General features: G+C 47.7%; 1 protein-coding gene across 1 annotated transcript; it reads left to right on the forward strand.

The window, feature by feature from the left end:
• The first annotated feature begins 2,880 nt into the window (after nt 1-2,880).
• STIP1 (stress induced phosphoprotein 1) lies at nt 2,881-15,670 on the forward strand. Its single transcript, XM_036861696.1, has 14 exons — nt 2,881-3,033; nt 6,011-6,220; nt 6,724-6,865; nt 7,021-7,162; nt 8,181-8,349; nt 9,628-9,754; nt 9,847-9,949; nt 10,217-10,337; nt 11,077-11,173; nt 11,313-11,437; nt 14,028-14,064; nt 14,279-14,382; nt 14,561-14,733; nt 15,201-15,670. Exons 1-14 carry the CDS (start codon nt 3,025-3,027, stop codon nt 15,271-15,273), a joined length of 1,632 nt encoding a protein of 543 aa, XP_036717591.1. The 5' UTR covers nt 2,881-3,024; the 3' UTR covers nt 15,274-15,670.
• Nucleotides 15,671-16,878: the final 1,208 nt, after the last annotated feature.

A 16,878-nucleotide genomic window follows, 5' to 3' on the forward strand; every position in this document is an offset into this window, starting at 1 on the left:
ACTACAAGAGAAGGTCCATGTGTGCAGAAGCTGCATCTGCGGGCTGCCTTGTTCACTGTTGAGCCCCTGTACCCAGAGTACTGTGCCACACACAGAAATATAAAAAAGATGTATGACAGCAGAGACCAGGTCACAGAGAGGGAGGGATGGCAAAGAAGCCTGGAGAGAGGCTGTTGAGGAGACAATATAAGGCCTCAAAAGGCCTCCAGAGGTGGAGAAAGAGCTGGGCTGGGGGGCAGCAGTGGGATTGGCAGGAGTGCGGTGGTCTGGGGATGGTGCCAAGAAGAAAGGAAAGGTCTCGTTGACAGATATAACTTAGCAGATGAGTAAGAGGCCAAACACCTTGGAGTCACCTCCTTCCTTCACGCTCTGCATCCAATACATCAACAGATCCTGTCAGCTCTTCCAAAATGCATTCTGAATCCAACTTTCTCACCCATCCTCTGCTCCACCCTGGCCCATCCTCAAACCCCACCCCACCCCACCACTGCCACATCCAACAACCCGCTCTCCTAGAATCCTGCAACAGCTTCCTAAGAGGTTCCTCTGCTTTCGTCCTCTTCATTGATACAGCAATCAGAGGGATCCTGATAAAACTGTCAGATCACACACATCACTTTTTCTGGCATGTCCCCAATGAACACAATGGCCTCCCATTCTGCAGGATCTGCTCCTGCTTCCTCTAGCCCCACTCCCACTCCCTCCCTGCCCCTGCCATTCTGGTCACCCCAAGGCCTTTGCATCTGCTGTTTCCCCTGACAGCAAGGTTCCTCCCTAGGATTTCCATGAATCTCACTCCTTCACTTCCTCAGGTTTTTTCTCAATATTAGCTTCTCACTGTGTCTGATCTGGACCCCTACTGAAAATGCAACACTACCATACCCCACCCTACCACCCCACTCCTACCGCTGCCCCAATGCTCTGCTTTATTTTTTCTCTACTGCAGATACACTATGCAAACTTTTTTTAGTTTGTCTCTCTCACTAAAATGAGCACCACAAAAACAGTGATTTTTGTCAGGATTGCTCACTGCTTTTCCCCAGTGCCCACAATTACACCTAAAAAATGATAGGGCATATTTGATGAATTAATGATTACCTGCTATGTGCAAAACGCTGCACAACGCACCTGGAAGACAAGGATCTAAAGGAAAAGACACAAAGCCCTTGTAGGCCCTACAAAATGTGGTACAGATACCACAGTCTCTGGTTTAATATGTGATTGGACACATGTGTAGACCATGATGCTGTGAAAGCAAATAATAGGTGGGCAGAAATTTGTGAGTTCATTGGGGGCAGGTCGTCAAGGAACCCTGTCAGATCATCTCAGCCTGAAAGACCTGAGGAGACGCTAACCTGGGAGAGTTGGTGGAAGGGCGATCCCAGCAGAGGAAACATCTTGCAGGCAGGCCCAAAGTGAAGGAGCCCACCTAGTTCAAGGAACAGACAGGTCAGTGCGGCTGGAGACTGGTGCTGAAGGTGGAGGACAGGGAAAGAAGAGGTGGGAAAAGTAGGCCTGCCATGTTAGACAGGCCCTGATCCCCAGTGTAAAAGCCTCCAAGAGTTTCGAGCAAAGGAGGGGGTTATCAGGCAAGCGGATCTACAGTGACCTTGGCTGTAGTGTCGAGAATGGGTCAGACAGCTGGGATGGAAAAGGACGCTGTGGAGACAACCTAGTAGCATAGAGGGCAGTTAAAACCCTGGGAAGGGATGGCATTACCCAGCGGGGGCGGGGGAGAGAGGTCACAGCAGGGCCCAAGACCCTCAACTAAGCTCCCTCCAGACCGTCATGCGGCTGCTTTGTTCCGTGAACCACATGCTGGTCCAGGACGAAAAATCATTTCTCTCTCACGTTCTAAATCCTTTCGCTTCTCTCCGGGTACCTGCCCTGCCTCTTGGCAGAAGAGCCGAGATTTTAAGGACCGCCCAGGCCGCCGCCGCCCGCCAGGTGATGGAGCACCTCAGTGAGGTCTTTTGTCTCCCTCACCCCTTTACCTCCGAATAACGGAGATACCTCCCCTTCATTAAGTGCTAAATACTCTACTGCATAAATATGAACGATCCACGGCCCTGGATTACCAAACCCTCTTCCCGAAAGGTTCATAGAGGTGGTGCGATTCCACGGAGGGTCCCCGCCAAGATGAGATTCCAGGCCTGTCCTACCCAAGCCCCAGCGCCTTCACCACCACGCGGGATTTTGGAACACCCAAATCCAACAGCGGGATCCGGGGACGCGTCGGGGGGCTCTCCCGAAGCCGACCCAAACGGCCAACCGCCCCCCCGACCCCAGGCTGGGACCCCCGAGCCCGACGCTCGGGCGAAGGACCAGGTCTCTCTGCCGCCGGGGAGGAGCGAATTGCCTCGGCCACACTCCCCGCAGAGCGAGAAAGGAAGCGGCCAGCATCGCTAGCAACCCCGCCAGCACCGCAGCCTTGGGAACCACCGCGGCAGACGGCGGCTGTGGCCTCGGACTCCCATAAACCACGGCTATAGTAAAACCCCACCCTGCTCTTTGAAGGGCAGCAATTTTAACCTATCAGAGCAAAGTGTCTGCAACTCACCGCCCAATTGAAATTTTTTAAAATCTGAAGGCGATTCCGTCATGGAGTCCGTCAGCCCAATGGGAGAGGTGGAAATTTCCAGAAAGAACAGGACCAATGGGCGCGGCCAACGCGGCCACGATTGGCGGACCAAGTGACCAATCATTGTCGCAGAGGTCTGCCCTTCCCTCCAATCATAGAGCTTATGGTGGGCGGAGCTTTTAGGGGAACGTCCAATCCCGAGATGCGGGGGAGGCAGGGTTCTCCATATTGTCCAGTGAGAGAGAAGCAAAGATGATGGGCTAGACTTCAAGCCAATAGTAGAAAAGCTCACAAAGACCCCTAGAGGAGCGCGACCAGTGAGCCCGAGAGGAAGGGGCGGGATCTGGGGGTCCCGGCAGCTTCTAGTAGGTTCCAGAAGGCGGCGCGTGCGGTTGGGAACGCGGAGCGGACGGAGTGTATTCAACTGGGTTCCGGGCCGGGCTATGGAGCAGGTGAAGGGGGAGGGGCGGACTGAGGCCCGGGGCCGCTCGGTGACCCTCCGAGGCTAGGCCGCGGCTGGAGGAGCGGGGCGGGAACCCGATCGGGGAGGCCGGGGCGGCCGGGGTGGGGGCCGGGGCCGGCGGAGCAGCTGGGGCGGCGAGGGAGTGAGGGCCGCGGCGGGCGGGCGGGGAGCGAGGGTTGGCTGTGGGGAGCGCGGGTTCGGCTCAGCGCCTGTCGCCACCCGACTCGGCGAGATGGGCTGAGAGACGTATCAGTTCGGCATTAAGTCCGGCTCTCGGCGGGAAGAGGAGTCGCGGCCGGACTCCGGAGGTCTCTCGGGAAGTAGGTCCAGGCTGAGCAGGGGGATGGCGCCCGAGGCGCTGGGAGGGATGGAGGTGGGCGAGGGGCCTTGCGAAAGGCAGGAGGGATCGGGTCAATCTCTGGGAGTTCGTCATGTGAAAGGGGGATTAGAAATTGCGGACGAAGAGGCTACCCAGGACTTGGCACAGTTAACTTGGAGGAATTCGGGGAGCGGGGACGGGAATACACTGGAAGTAGCTGTATTCTTAGTAGCCGGTTGGGGAAAACCCTACTTCTCTGCATCTGAAAAGGCCGGGATGGAAGAGTGTTGAGTGAAGGTATGACGAGCAGCAGGCCGACTTCTTTTCATGATGCAGGAAAGGGGAGGGTGCAGCAAAAGTCCTTGGAATGAATTTCATCCCTACCAGTGTTTTACAAACGTATGTGCGGCTCCTCCCCCTTCTCGTTTTTCTTTTTGTGTGCGTGCGATTCAAGAGTAACAGGACTGATACTTATAAAACTTCGGTTTCAAATTGCAGAAGGAGGAATTAGTTGCTTAGAAAATATAGAATATACAGGTAAACAGTAAAAGTAAGTTATTTAACTCCGCTCAGCATTATTGGGGGGCCGAGTTTGAAGCTGCTGCTAGTTGCTTTCAGTGATTTAATTGTACCCTCTGTGGCCTGAGGGTTGTGAAAAGCCCAGAGAGGTTTTATTCAATTGGAAGCTGTTATTAGGCTGTAATGATTGACTGGGGGGAGTGGGGGGGACAGCTCGGGTGTTCAGGTGTGATCTACAAAGCCGAACCTTTTGCCTTAGTATGGGTATTGCTCTTTTAGCCAAACCTGGGGCCTCTTCGCTAAATTTTTAAAAATTAGAGTGGAAACGGAGAGGTTAATAAACATTTGGCGCCCTTGTGATAATTAAATTGTATCTGGGATTCAGTAGGCTGTGATACAGACAAGAAACAGAGGGCTGATGTGAGAAACATATTGCTGTGTTAAATTCAAGAAAAGCTCTCATCCCGCCATTATCAAAAGAGGAAAAAAATTTTTCTTAATCGCAATTGCCTCTTGTAGAAGTGTACGTACAGGTAGACGGTGAGTGACTAAACTCAGGGACTGCACGTTTACCATGCCCGTTGTACAAATGGCCTGGCATTTTATTCCAGGTGTGTTAGAACCTACTGTCTTGCCCCCATTCAATATGTAGCTTCTTCCTTTTTTGTTTTTTTTTTTTTTATTCTGAGATCCATGTTTCAGTTTTAGGAAATATTCAAGTTGGACAAATTTGAGTGTCCAAAATTGTGTTTTTTTAACTAAGCACCTTTCAAATCTCATAGTGATAAACTTTTAAAATTTGACCCAATACAGACATACAACTGTATAACATGTCAGACAAAACAACTTCCTGTATTATATGTACCACATGCTGATATTTTCTATTCCATTTGATGTTTTAAAGTGTTGCTTGTGTACGAACTTGATTTCCTGACCTGCAGGTAGGTGCCCGGTTTGGAAGATGTTCTGTAGGATAGGCAGGGACATCACCAAGCTGTTCTCAGCTGCCTTGTGGTATTAGTTGAGTTTTTAAACTTTTTGCCTTCTGGCCTGCATCTTGGGCTTTAAGGTTTTTATCCCTTGCTTGCTAAATTTGGTAGTTTCTTTCCTTTTTTCTCATAGAGGTTGTCTCTCTAAGATCTCTCTGGTTGGTGGAGGTTCCCATTTGGTGTGCCTCAAGGTTCCAAAGTCATTTCTCATAACAGAATTCTTTCTTGTATCACTACACTGGGTCATGGGCAGATGATAGGTACCAAGAAAGAATGACTTTGTGTCTTGAGGGACACAGCTTGATCTCACCAAGTGTGTATGCCTTTGAGGGATGACCCTCCCCTCTTGTAGGGCTCCCTGGTTAGAAGCCCTTTAATTAGGATCCTGTTCTGATAGGGCCAGGGTCACTTTATTAAACGTTTTGATGCATTCCTGCTGTTTTCATTCCGGATATTTGAGAGGATAGTGGATTGAACCACAAATAGTGTTTCTTTATTCTTCTCCATCCTTTTAGTAACATATTAATATTTAAGCATGGCAAAAACTGTTTTTTTCTAGCTTTCCTTTACGCGTTAAGGAACAGACCAGTAATCTATCGTGTTGTGACATGTTACCACATCTGTAAGTGGAAACAGATTGTTCTTTGATCATAGGTGAGCGTCTTGATGCTCCTGGAGCCGGCAGGTTGCTGAAGCACGTATCAGTGCATGCTCAGTCCACTTCCTTCTTGGTCGCTTCTTCCTGTGAGGACTAATTAGGCCTGTGTTCAGTTTATCATTTGAACTCTGGAAATCCATGGCAAACAAATTTGTTTTTCCACAAAAGGAACTCATGAGTATGTTCTAGAGTGACTTTATCAGCTCAAAGTAGAGACTTTTGGAAGAGTGGCTGGAGTTCTCACTGATCCACAGGGGAGCCAGCAAAGAACAGTGTCAGGCCGCTTCTTCCTGGTTATTTTTTCCTTGCTGGTTCCCAAAGGTGTGGGAAATGTAAATTAATTAATCTGTGATTTCTCTTTTCTGATCCATAAAGTAACCTGTTTGTCCGTAGTTGCAGAAAGGAATGAGTATCCCCTAAGAAATTGGGACTAAAGAGACATTTTATGGAGAGAAACTGTATTGGTTCCTTTTCTTCTCAGGTAAATGAGCTCAAAGAAAAGGGCAACAAAGCCCTGAGTGCTGGCAACATCGATGACGCGTTGCAGTGCTACTCAGAAGCCATTAAGTTAGACCCCCAGAACCACGTGCTCTACAGCAATCGTTCCGCAGCCTATGCCAAGAAAGGAGACTACCAGAAGGCTTACGAGGACGGCTGCAGAACCGTGGACCTGAAGCCTGACTGGGGCAAGGTAAGCTGCGCGCGCGCTGGGGCTCCTCAGGTGCCCAGAAACTCCTTTTGGGGGCAGTTCTTAAATACCAGCCCTCCTGGCTTGCCTAGTTGCCTATCCCGAGAGACTCATAGTTGATTATCCCCCTTCCCCCAGTATTCTTCCTACCTGTTTGAGAATGTTCCTCAGAATGATGGCATGTTTCATCAAGTCTGAGGTACCATCGGTTAAGACATGTCTTATTTTTTGTACTACTAGGAAGGAAAACACTACCCAAAAACTGACAACACTTAGGGTCATAAGATGAACTGGGAAGGGGCAGGTGTGCACCTTAGATATTTGGCTGTGTTCTGCAGGGTCGATAATGTACCATTGTTGCATCCTGCTCCTCTTTCTGTTTTTTCTTTGGCCTTCATGTGAATACCCATTTTGTTTCATGAAATGTAAAATAGATTTTTTTGAGTTCATCTTAGGAATTTACCACTAGGTGTCTTTTATTTTTTATTTTTCTTTGCTGGTTTAAGGGCTATTCCCGAAAAGCAGCAGCTCTTGAGTTCTTAAACCGATTTGAAGAAGCCAAGCAAACCTATGAGGAGGGTTTAAAACATGAAGCAAACAACCCTCAGCTCAAAGAAGGTTTACAGAATATGGAGGCCCGGTTGGCAGGTATGCAGGCCCCACGTATACTGCTCTTCTCCTTTTATTTACTATTATTTTTTAATTGGGATTAACTTTGAGGCTCCCCCATCCCCCAGTGTCGGTCTAGTAGGCTATGTGGGCATAGTAACTGACTTCTCGTGATGTGCTTTCCTTTGAAACAGAGAGGAAATTCATGAACCCTTTCAACATGCCTAATCTATACCAGAAGTTGGAGAGTGATCCCAGGACAAAGATTCTGCTCGCTGATCCTACCTACCGGGAACTGATAGAGCAGCTGCGGAACAAGCCCTCCGACCTGGGCACGTAAGTCAAGGCAGCACCGTTTGTCTCTGGAAATGGACATGAACGTTGTGCTTTCTTCCTGGGATCCTGTGGCAGGGGGTTCCCTCGACCAGAATGCAGGGTTTCTCCCTTTGTTTTTTCTCCAAAGAGCTGTAGGAGTTTATTGCTTTGTTTACTGTTTATTTGTATTTTTAGAAAGGGTCAGGGGGAGTATATATCAGAGTAATCTAGTGTTTGTTCTAACCCTCCCCTGCCTCTTCACTGCTCTCCTGCTATGCTGACCTAGCACCAACCCTATCCTTTCTTTTTTTTTTTTTTTTTAAAAGAAATTCACGTTCTTTTATTTATTTATTTATTTATTTATGACTGTGTTGGGTCTTCGTTTCTGTGCAAGGGCTTTCTCTAGTTGTGGCAAGTGGGGACCACTCTTCATCGCGGTGCGCGGGCCTCTCACCATCGCGGCCTCTCTTGTTGCGGAGCACAGGCTCCAGACGCGCAGGCTCAGTAATTGTGGCTCACGGGCCCAGTCACTCCGCGGCATGTGGGATCTTCCCACACCAGGGCTCGAACCCGTGTCCCCTGCATCGGCAGGCAGACTCCCAACCACTGCGCCACCAGGGAAGCCCCTATCCTTTCTTTACACATAGGACCCCCTTTCTCTGTTGGTATATTGGAGTGGAAACTCAAGGTTGAAAGGGTGTCAGATCTAAAGAGGTCTCTCTAAACCTTGTACTGCTATCTGTGACTGTCTGAATCCCTCTGGCTCCTGAGATCAGACAAAGTGTGTCTATAACTCATTTCTCTGTGTATCTGCTGGTCTCAAGAAATAAATTTGGTCTGTGTTACCTCATTTTATATGGATATTTGAAGGGTTGAGGATTCCCCATTTGTAACTTTTAGTACAGGGTCTAGGAACCTTCTCATGGGTGAGAAGCTTCTATATACAGTAATCTGAGCTTTAGCAGTAAATGGGGTTTAAGATCAGTCATGGGGAGGACTAAGTGCTGTTTTTTGTTTTTGTTTTTTTAACCAATACCAGGAAATTGCAGGATCCCCGTATCATGACTACTCTCAGTGTCCTCCTCGGGGTCGATCTAGGCGGTGTGGATGAAGACGAGGAAGTTGCGACACCTCCACCGCCGCCGCCTCCCAAAAAGGAGGCAAAACCAGAGCCAATGGAAGAAGATCTTCCAGAGAATAAGAAGCAGGTGTCTCGCTCTCTCTCTTTTTATTTTATTTTTTTTTAAACACTGTTTACTATCATGCATTTAGAAGAAACAGCCAAGTCAACTAGAAATATGTGTGTCAGGTGGGACCATCTATAGACTTTCATTGGCTGTGATTGTTTTTTGAATGCTCAGTATGTGCTAAAGTTACTATTGTTAATTAAAATGGTCAGGGGACTTCCCTGGTGGTCCAGTGGGTAAGAGACTGTGCTCCCAATGCAGGGGGCCTGGGTTCGATCCCTGGTGGGAACTGGATCCTGCTTGCATGCTGCAACTTAAGAGTTCGCATGCCACAACTAAGAGTCCACGTGCCGCAACTAAGACCCAGTGCAGCCAAAATAAATAAATAAATAATAAATAAATATTTTAAAAATAAAATAGTATATTAAAAGGTCCACATAACAAGCAGTTTCATAGGAATCGTGTGTCTCTAAGTCTTCAGGCAGCGGAAGCTACTAGCCCATAGTCCCACGGCCGCTGTGGTTCTGGCCGTGTGGATGTCAGCCAGGGCCAGCCAGTAAAGTCGTGTGTGGCCCTTGTCCTTGCGGAGATCCAGAAGAATGCTGTCTATCATTCCTTACGCTTCTGTTTCCTGGTTGGACGTGGTGTGTAGTTGAAAGTTGTCTGTGTTGCTAAGTGAACAACGTTCAGTCTTCCAGAGCAGGAGGCATGTGCCTGAACGATTTTATTTCCCTTCTTATAAATGGGAACAGCAGATTGTTGCCAAATTTAGTACCTTTAAATGGGTAAGCGTTGGTTGTTCATGGTGCCGCAAAGCTGGAAAAAGGCCCTATAACGTGGGTGGTAGTGAGCTCTGCTGAAGACTCCTGCCACCAGGACAGCCCCTTCTGCTGCTCCTCACCCTCTCTGCTGGTGTTGCCTGACAGCTAAGACCTCGAGACAGCACGTGTCAGAAACCAAACTTGCTCAGCCTCTCAGAATTAAACCTAGCACAGAACTATGTTGTCCTCTCTGAAGTTCTTTCATGCTGAAGGGATTTCCTATCCCCTGAAGAAGCCCTCACTTGCTGACAAAGATCCAGGAGAGTAGGTGGGATAGGGGGAGTTTCAGAGGAAGCAGAGATGAAAGTCTATAATTTTTCATCCTAACAGCTGATACTTCACTGTGGGTGTGGAGAATCTGCTTTTGTAGCCTTGTTAGTTGTGTATGCTGCGTGGTACCTGTGATGTCACAGGCCGTTGCTCTCTTTGCCGTCTGGTTAGGTGTGCTCAGCACTGACTTCTCCCACACCTCATCTAGGCACTGAAAGAAAAAGAGCTGGGGAATGAAGCCTATAAGAAGAAAGACTTTGACACAGCCTTGAAACACTATGACAGAGCCAAGGACCTGGACCCCACCAACATGACTTACATAACCAACCAAGCAGGTGAGACCCAGGACTCAGGTGCAGGAGTTGTTACGTGGTCCTGGGGGTGAGGCATGGGCTGACTCTTCCTTTTTGACCCTCCTGCCTGGCAGCCGTGTACTTCGAAAAGGGCGACTATGGTAAATGCCGGGAGCTTTGTGAGAAGGCCATTGAAGTGGGGCGAGAAAACCGAGAAGACTACCGACAGATTGCCAAGTACGCTTGACCTGGAATGCCTTGAGCGGTGTGGAGGGTTCCATGTCTGCATGGGGAGGGGGCTGCTGGCTGCACAACCTACTTTGTTAGCCGTGGGCTGGAAAGGAGGCTGCAGGATCCTAGACAGGAGGTGTTGGAAGGGCATGGTGCCTGGGGCAGTGATGTGGGCCTTGTGTCTAGTTGGTTGCAGGTGTTTTTTTCTCTGCAGGGGCTGACGTTGTCTGTGTTCTGCCCTCAGCAAATTCTTTTTCCTCTTGTCTTTGTCAGAGCTTACGCTCGAATTGGCAACTCCTATTTCAAAGAAGAAAAGTACAAGGATGCCATCCATTTCTACAACAAGTCTCTGGCAGAGCACCGAACCCCAGATGTGCTCAAGAAATGCCAACAGGTGGGTAGGGAATACGGAATGTTTTGCTATTTTTTGTTTTATTTATTGTAGTCATTACTATTTAATGACAGATCTGTTGTCTTTGGTCATTGTATATGATGCTGCCCCTGTCACTTAATGATGACAACATGTAGGGAATAACTCAGTTTTTTCTGCTGTACTTTTTTGTCGGCCAAGGTTTCCACCATAAATTTGTTGATGTTGAGGGTCAGTGTTCTGAGAGTGTTGTGGTTACTGTAATTTAAGTTTCTTCTTACCTTATACAACCAAATTATGTAGGGGGGGGATTTTATTCACAGAAAGATTAGGCAGAAAATTGAGCTGTCAATACATACATCATTTTCATATAGAGCATATCTTTGTACCAAGTGTACATCAATACCGTTCATTCTGCTTCATAGTACCTACACCTTGATGATGAGGAATATAAAATTTTTTTTTTGAATTGAGGTTAAGTTGGTTTACAACATTATACTTCAGTTGTACAACATAGTGATTCAAAATTTTTATAGATTATACTTTATTTAAAGATATTATAAAATATTGGTTATATTCTTTATGCTGTACAATATATCTTTGTAGCTTACTTAAGCTATACATAGTTTGTAAGGAATATAAAATCATTAAACCAAAAGGTAAATCTTGCCACTCTGAAAATTGAAATTCTAATCAGACTTTTTATTAGGCCAATGTTTATGAGAGTTTAAATGACTATTCCAAGAATTAATATTTTTTTTAGGCAGAGAAAATCCTGAAAGAGCAAGAGCGGCTGGCCTACATAAACCCTGACCTGGCCTTGGAGGAGAAGAACAAAGGCAATGAATGTTTTCAGAAAGGTACCTACAGCTCAGATGATGGAACTTTTGGATAAGAGCAGCGTAGATGTTGCTTTCTGTGCCTTGGCTGACTGTGTGGTAGATGCGCTCTGGTGGTGTGCTTTATTTTATTTTTTAAGTTTGTCTTTTCCATGTTCAGGGGACTATCCCCAGGCCATGAAGCATTATACAGAAGCCATCAAACGGAACCCAAAAGATGCCAAATTGTACAGCAATCGAGCTGCCTGCTACACCAAACTCCTGGAGTTCCAGCTGGCACTCAAGGTGAGGCTCTGAGAATGCGGAGCAGCCGTTAATGTAGCCTGTGCACGAGGAGTGTGTTTTCCTCTTTTCGTGTTTTCATCAGCATCAGCTTGATGTTATTTTGATCATAGATTCAAGGTGGTGATGCACATGTGAAATTTGTAAAAATACAGGGCCTGTGTCTCTACCCTGTCCTGGCCTGTGGATTTATTCGTGGTTGGGAGTATTTGGGAAAGTAGATCCTTTTCCCTCCCCTTTGTCCTTCCTTACATTTTTTGTTGTTGTTTGCCTTTTTAACATTTTAAATGTATGGTTGAGTGGCATCAAGAACCTTCACATTGTTGTGTAGCCATCACCAACATCCATCTCCAGAACTGTTTCATCTTCCCAAACGGAAACTGCATTTTCTTTTTTTAAAATAATTTAGCCCCCAGATCTCAGTCTTTTTTTTTTTTTTTTTTAATTAATTAATTTATATTTGGCTGTGTTGGGTCTTTGTTTCTGTGCGAGGGCTTTCTTTAGTTGCGGCGAGCCGGGGCCACTCTTCATCACGGTGCACGGACCTCTCACTGTGTGGCCTCTCTTGTTGCGGAGCACAAGCTCCAGACGCACAGGCTCAGTAGTTGTGGCTCACGGGCCCAGTTGCTCTGCGGCATGTGGGATCTTCCCAGACCAGGCCTCGAACCTGTGTCCCCTGCATTGGCAGGCAGATTCTCAACCACTGCGCCACCAGGGAAGCCCCGAAACTGCATTTTCTAAACACTAATACCCCAGCCCCCTCTCCCAGCCCCTGGCAACCACTGTTGTATTTTCTGTCTCTCTGAATTTGATCTCTCTAGGGACTTCTGTAAGTGGAATCATACAGTGCTGGACCTTTTGTGTCTAGCTTACGTCACTTAGCATAATGTCTTCAAGGTTCACGTTGTAGCATGTGTCGGCAGTTCCTTTTTCGTGGCTGAATAATATTCCATTGTGTGGATAGGCCACCTTTTGTTCATCCATCCATCCATGGACATTTGGTTGTTTCCACCTTTTGGCTATTCTGGACAGTGCTGCTGTGAACATGGGTGTACAGATATCTGTTTGAGTCCCTGGTTTCAATTCTTTCAAGTATTTTATGCAACAGTGGAAGTACTGTAGTTCTGTGTTTAATTTTTTTGAGGAACTGCCTTACTTTCCACAGCAGCTTTACCATTCTTCTTTTCTTCCATACTCCAGTTAGATAGATCTGCTGTTGTCAGTCACATCAAGTATGGTCAGGTATGATAATGTTCAACACTGAAGGAGTTACTCTCCATAGCTCTCTTGAACATGAGCTACTCTGTGCCTCTTGACGATTTTTAAACTGTTCTCTGGGAGGTAAACCTGGACTATCTTGTGGGAACAAGACAAAATGTTATCTATCTAGACACCCCAGTACCTGAGCCCGTGATGGGTTTTGTTTGATGCCACTGTCTTCTCGGTCCATCTGGCCTAGAGATATCACTGCTGCTGGTGGGACTGCACAAGGGGAATGTCAAAAGCAAGTTGGTTTGCAAAGCAAAGAATAACATTGTTAGTCACCTGAGAGGTGGAGCAGGACTTTCCCAATCTGCAAATGGGAGGAAGGGATGAGTAGAATTGCTTCCAGTCTTAGAGCTTCTTGGTAGAAGTTGATTGGGCCTCAGTGCACACACTACACTGCATAGCATTCTTTTCTCTGTGATTTTGTTTTGAAGATATTTCAGACAAAAATACACAGAATACCTATGTTTTCCTCCTTTTCTTCAACCATAAGCATTGACACTTTTGGCGAACCATTTGTGAAAGGAAATGATACATTCTGGCACTTGACCTCTGAATTCGTGAGCATACATCTCCTGAAATGGCTCTCCCTGTCCAGTCACAATATTATTAGCACCTAATAATAGCAAAACTCAGGCCATAATGTCATCTGCTGTATGTCTATGTTCAGATTTCCTTAGTTGTCTAAAATAAAGTTTTAAAGTTGTCAATATCAAGGTCCATTCGTTTCATCTGGTGGTCATGTCCTCTTTAGTTTCTCAAACTAGAAGTTTCCCCACCTTTTGGGTTTTGGGGTTTTTTTTTCCTTTTTAAATCATAACATCAGCCTTTTGAAGAGTCCCAGTCCCCTTATATGAGATGGTCCATGATCTGGCTTTGTTATCCCGTCTGGTTCTGCTTTCCTTCCTTCTCTACTCTCCTTTCGTTGCGCCTGCTGTTAAATTACCAAGCTGCCAGGAACAACAGAAGCACTAGAGGGAGGAGGGATGAATTGGGAGGTTGGGATTGACATACACACACTACCATGTATGAAATAGGTAACTACTAAGGACCTACTGTATAGCACAGGGAACTCCACTCAATACTCTGTAATGGCTGTGTGGGAAAAGAATGATCTACTTTACTGTACACCTTTACAGCACCTGTAAATCAACTCTACTCCGATAACAATTTTTAAAAAATAGAACAGAAGCATTAGAACAAAAGCAGAATGTTCTGTAATGGCCCTGGGTGAACAGTTAGATTTGTAATTCCAAGTGATCAGTCTGCCCTAGGGTAGCTCCTCTAAAGGAATGAGCCTAATTCTTTTTTTGCCTTTCCTCCCTAGGACTGTGAGGAATGCATCCAGCTAGAACCGACCTTCAGTAAGTGCCTTTCTGTGCTGCTTCTCTGTCCCCTGACTGGCCAGAGGGTTGAGAGAAGGAGAGAGCATATTCTTTGCCTGTGTGTCTTTCGGGTTTGTAACATTGAGGAGCTAGTGTCAGGCTGAGGAACGATGGTGTTCAGATGAAGAGGTGAAACAGCAGCCTTTGGAAGTGTGTTTTAGGTGATGCCTCACCTCTCCCTTTCTGCCTGTAGTCAAGGGTTATACACGGAAAGCAGCTGCCCTGGAAGCGATGAAAGACTACACAAAAGCCATGGATGTGTACCAGAAGGCCCTCGACCTGGACTCCAGCTGTAAGGTGGGGCTGCCCTGGCCTGCAGTGAGCTCTCCGCTGCCTCCGTGTCTCTGATTCTTCCCTCTCGCCTGTTTCTCTGTTTGTCTGTCTTCCCCTCAGTTACCTCTGTTGTCTCGGACCTGCCGCAGCAGTGAGCCAGGTAGTGCTAACACCCTCCGCTTTTGGCTTTGCCGGAATGCAGGAGGCCGCAGATGGTTACCAGCGCTGCGTGATGGCCCAGTACAACCGACATGACAGCCCCGAAGATGTGAAGCGGCGGGCCATGGCCGACCCTGAGGTGCAGCAGATAATGAGTGACCCGGCCATGCGGCTCATCCTGGAACAGATGCAGAAGGACCCCCAGGCGCTCAGCGAGTGAGTCAAGTTAGGGGCAGACGGCCTTCGGGGGAAAAGGTGGACAAAAGCATTGAGAATGCACAACGTTGGCAGCAGTGTGATCTGAGTGGAATATTTATAGTGTAATTCTTACTTGGAAGGTTGGCGGTTGATGGTGAGCTGGAAGGATTTCATTTATATGTTAGTGGCGATGGCTTAAGTGGTTAGTTGGAAAGCCCAGTTTTGCTGGGAGAATGGTCTCAGCTTAAACCTGTGTCCGTGGACTCCTGTGCAGCAGGACCAGGAGCAGGACTGGTCAGGTTCTGAACACTGGCAGAGGAGGCCCGTGTGGGTCCCCCTGGGCAGTCTCTGCCAGGACTCCCTTACCACCTCTTGTTGGTTGGTGGTGTCCAGGGGGGTTTGTGTTGGTTGGGGCTTGCTCTGGGAGCAAGTAAGAATTTTTATAGGTTGTCTCATTTCAAATAACTTGGCCTCTTGTTTGTCAGACACTTAAAGAATCCTGTGATAGCGCAGAAGATCCAGAAGTTGATGGATGTGGGTCTGATCGCAATTCGGTGATGACTTGCTCGTCATGCCCCTTCCCTTCACCCTCACGTGGAAAGAGGAGCTGGGACCGCGGCAAGCAGCACGGAGCAGAAGGGAGAGAAGGGGAAACAAGCGAACAACTTATCTATATATTTATACAGACGTACGAGGAAGATTCAGAGACTTGTACTCGCGTATTCGTGCAGCCGCTGCCTCTGGGCCCTCCCAGCACACGCATGGTCTCCTTCCCCTGCCCCCAGTCGCTGTCTCAGCTGCTCTCCCATAGTTGGTTATTTTTTATTTGGGGCAGTGGGCTTGTAAGGGGAGGGGAGGGTGTTCTTCCCAACCTCAGGTCCCAACTGTCTTCACGTTGTTAACTCCACGTCCTCTTCTCCAATAAAACAAGCCAGTCAGGCGTGGCTATACATTGCTATGTCCCCGAGTAATTTTTTTGCCAAAAGACTTTGAAGCAAATGTCCTGTAGGGGTCACAGCCTGGATTGGGAGAGCTGAGTGCGAACTGAACACCGGGAACCAGGCCCGCACGCTCTCTTCCTTCCTGAAGGGTGGGGTGGGTGTGAGCTTTGCTGGGTTCCCTGGCCTAGCAAGGTGGCCACTAGGTGGTGCTGTCGCTCAGTGAACAACTGAAAGGGGACATGGAGGCTCCTGACCCAGAGTGGCTCCAGCTCCGGAGGGTCAGATGAACTTCCAGGTGATTCCCGTGCTGTCAGTTCTCCACACTCAAATCGCAAAGCCAGAAACCAGTTAGATCCAGAGAACAGTGGGTTCCACTCAAGAACTGAAAACAATTGCTATTGCAAGAGACACTTCAGACCTCCTTTTTGGAAAGGTCAAATCTGTCAGCTGCTGTATGTTAGTTGTATGTTAGTTGTAGTTCTTAACTGCTCTCAACTGAGTTAAAAGTATGTTTTAATTACACTTTTCCACAGTTGCAACAAACTTTCTAAAAACCCTCTACTTGGACTGGGGTGGCTTCTGAGGCTGGACTGAAACTTCATTTGTTCCAGGAGTGCAGCTTTGGGGCTAGGAAGCTGCTGAGGCCAGCAGCTGGCTGCACTTCCTGCTGCCTTGACTTTGCATAAGCTGGCCTTCCCCTGGGAATCCCCAGCAGGCCTCCCCCATCTGGGTGGCACAGTCCTCCACAGGGATTCTGCTGCACCTCTGGTGCTACTGTCTCTTCAGGCTCTGTTCCCTCCATCCCCAAATTGATTGTCTAGAAAGGCTGAATTTCTGCTGGGAGCCAGTGACTATAAGACCTTGCTTTCCCAAAGCTTACATCCTGTTGCAGGTGATAAGAAGACGCTGGGCCACCAGGGGCCCTCTGAGTCACATTTGTGTAGGGACATGACAGGAGTGAGTCTCGTGGGTACTGGCCCCAGAGGAGAGTGATGCAGGTGGAGGGACAGTAGAGGTGGCAAGTCTGAAGTCTTGAAACCTGAAGGCGTGGGGGAGGCAGGTCGTGAAACATCAGGGGCCAATTTCTGTTCAGCTTTTCCCCTGGGCAGCTCTAAGGTTGACAAGTTTGGAAAAGAGGCCCTTAACTGGGGACAGGAAAGACATAAGGAAGTCGTTTCCCTCAGGGCCTTTAAGGATCTACTTTGTGGTGATAAAGGACATT

Source organism: Balaenoptera musculus, chromosome 8 (assembly GCF_009873245.2).
Source record: "Balaenoptera musculus isolate JJ_BM4_2016_0621 chromosome 8, mBalMus1.pri.v3, whole genome shotgun sequence".
Lineage (NCBI taxonomy): Eukaryota > Metazoa > Chordata > Mammalia > Artiodactyla > Balaenopteridae > Balaenoptera > Balaenoptera musculus.

Coding starts and splice junctions, on each gene's coding strand:
- STIP1 (XM_036861696.1), top strand. Junction 6,866..7,020: donor TATGGAGGCCCGGTTGGCAG/GTATGCAGGCCC, acceptor CCTTTGAAACAG/AGAGGAAATTCATGAACCCT. Junction 14,734..15,200: donor GACCCCCAGGCGCTCAGCGA/GTGAGTCAAGTT, acceptor CTTGTTTGTCAG/ACACTTAAAGAATCCTGTGA.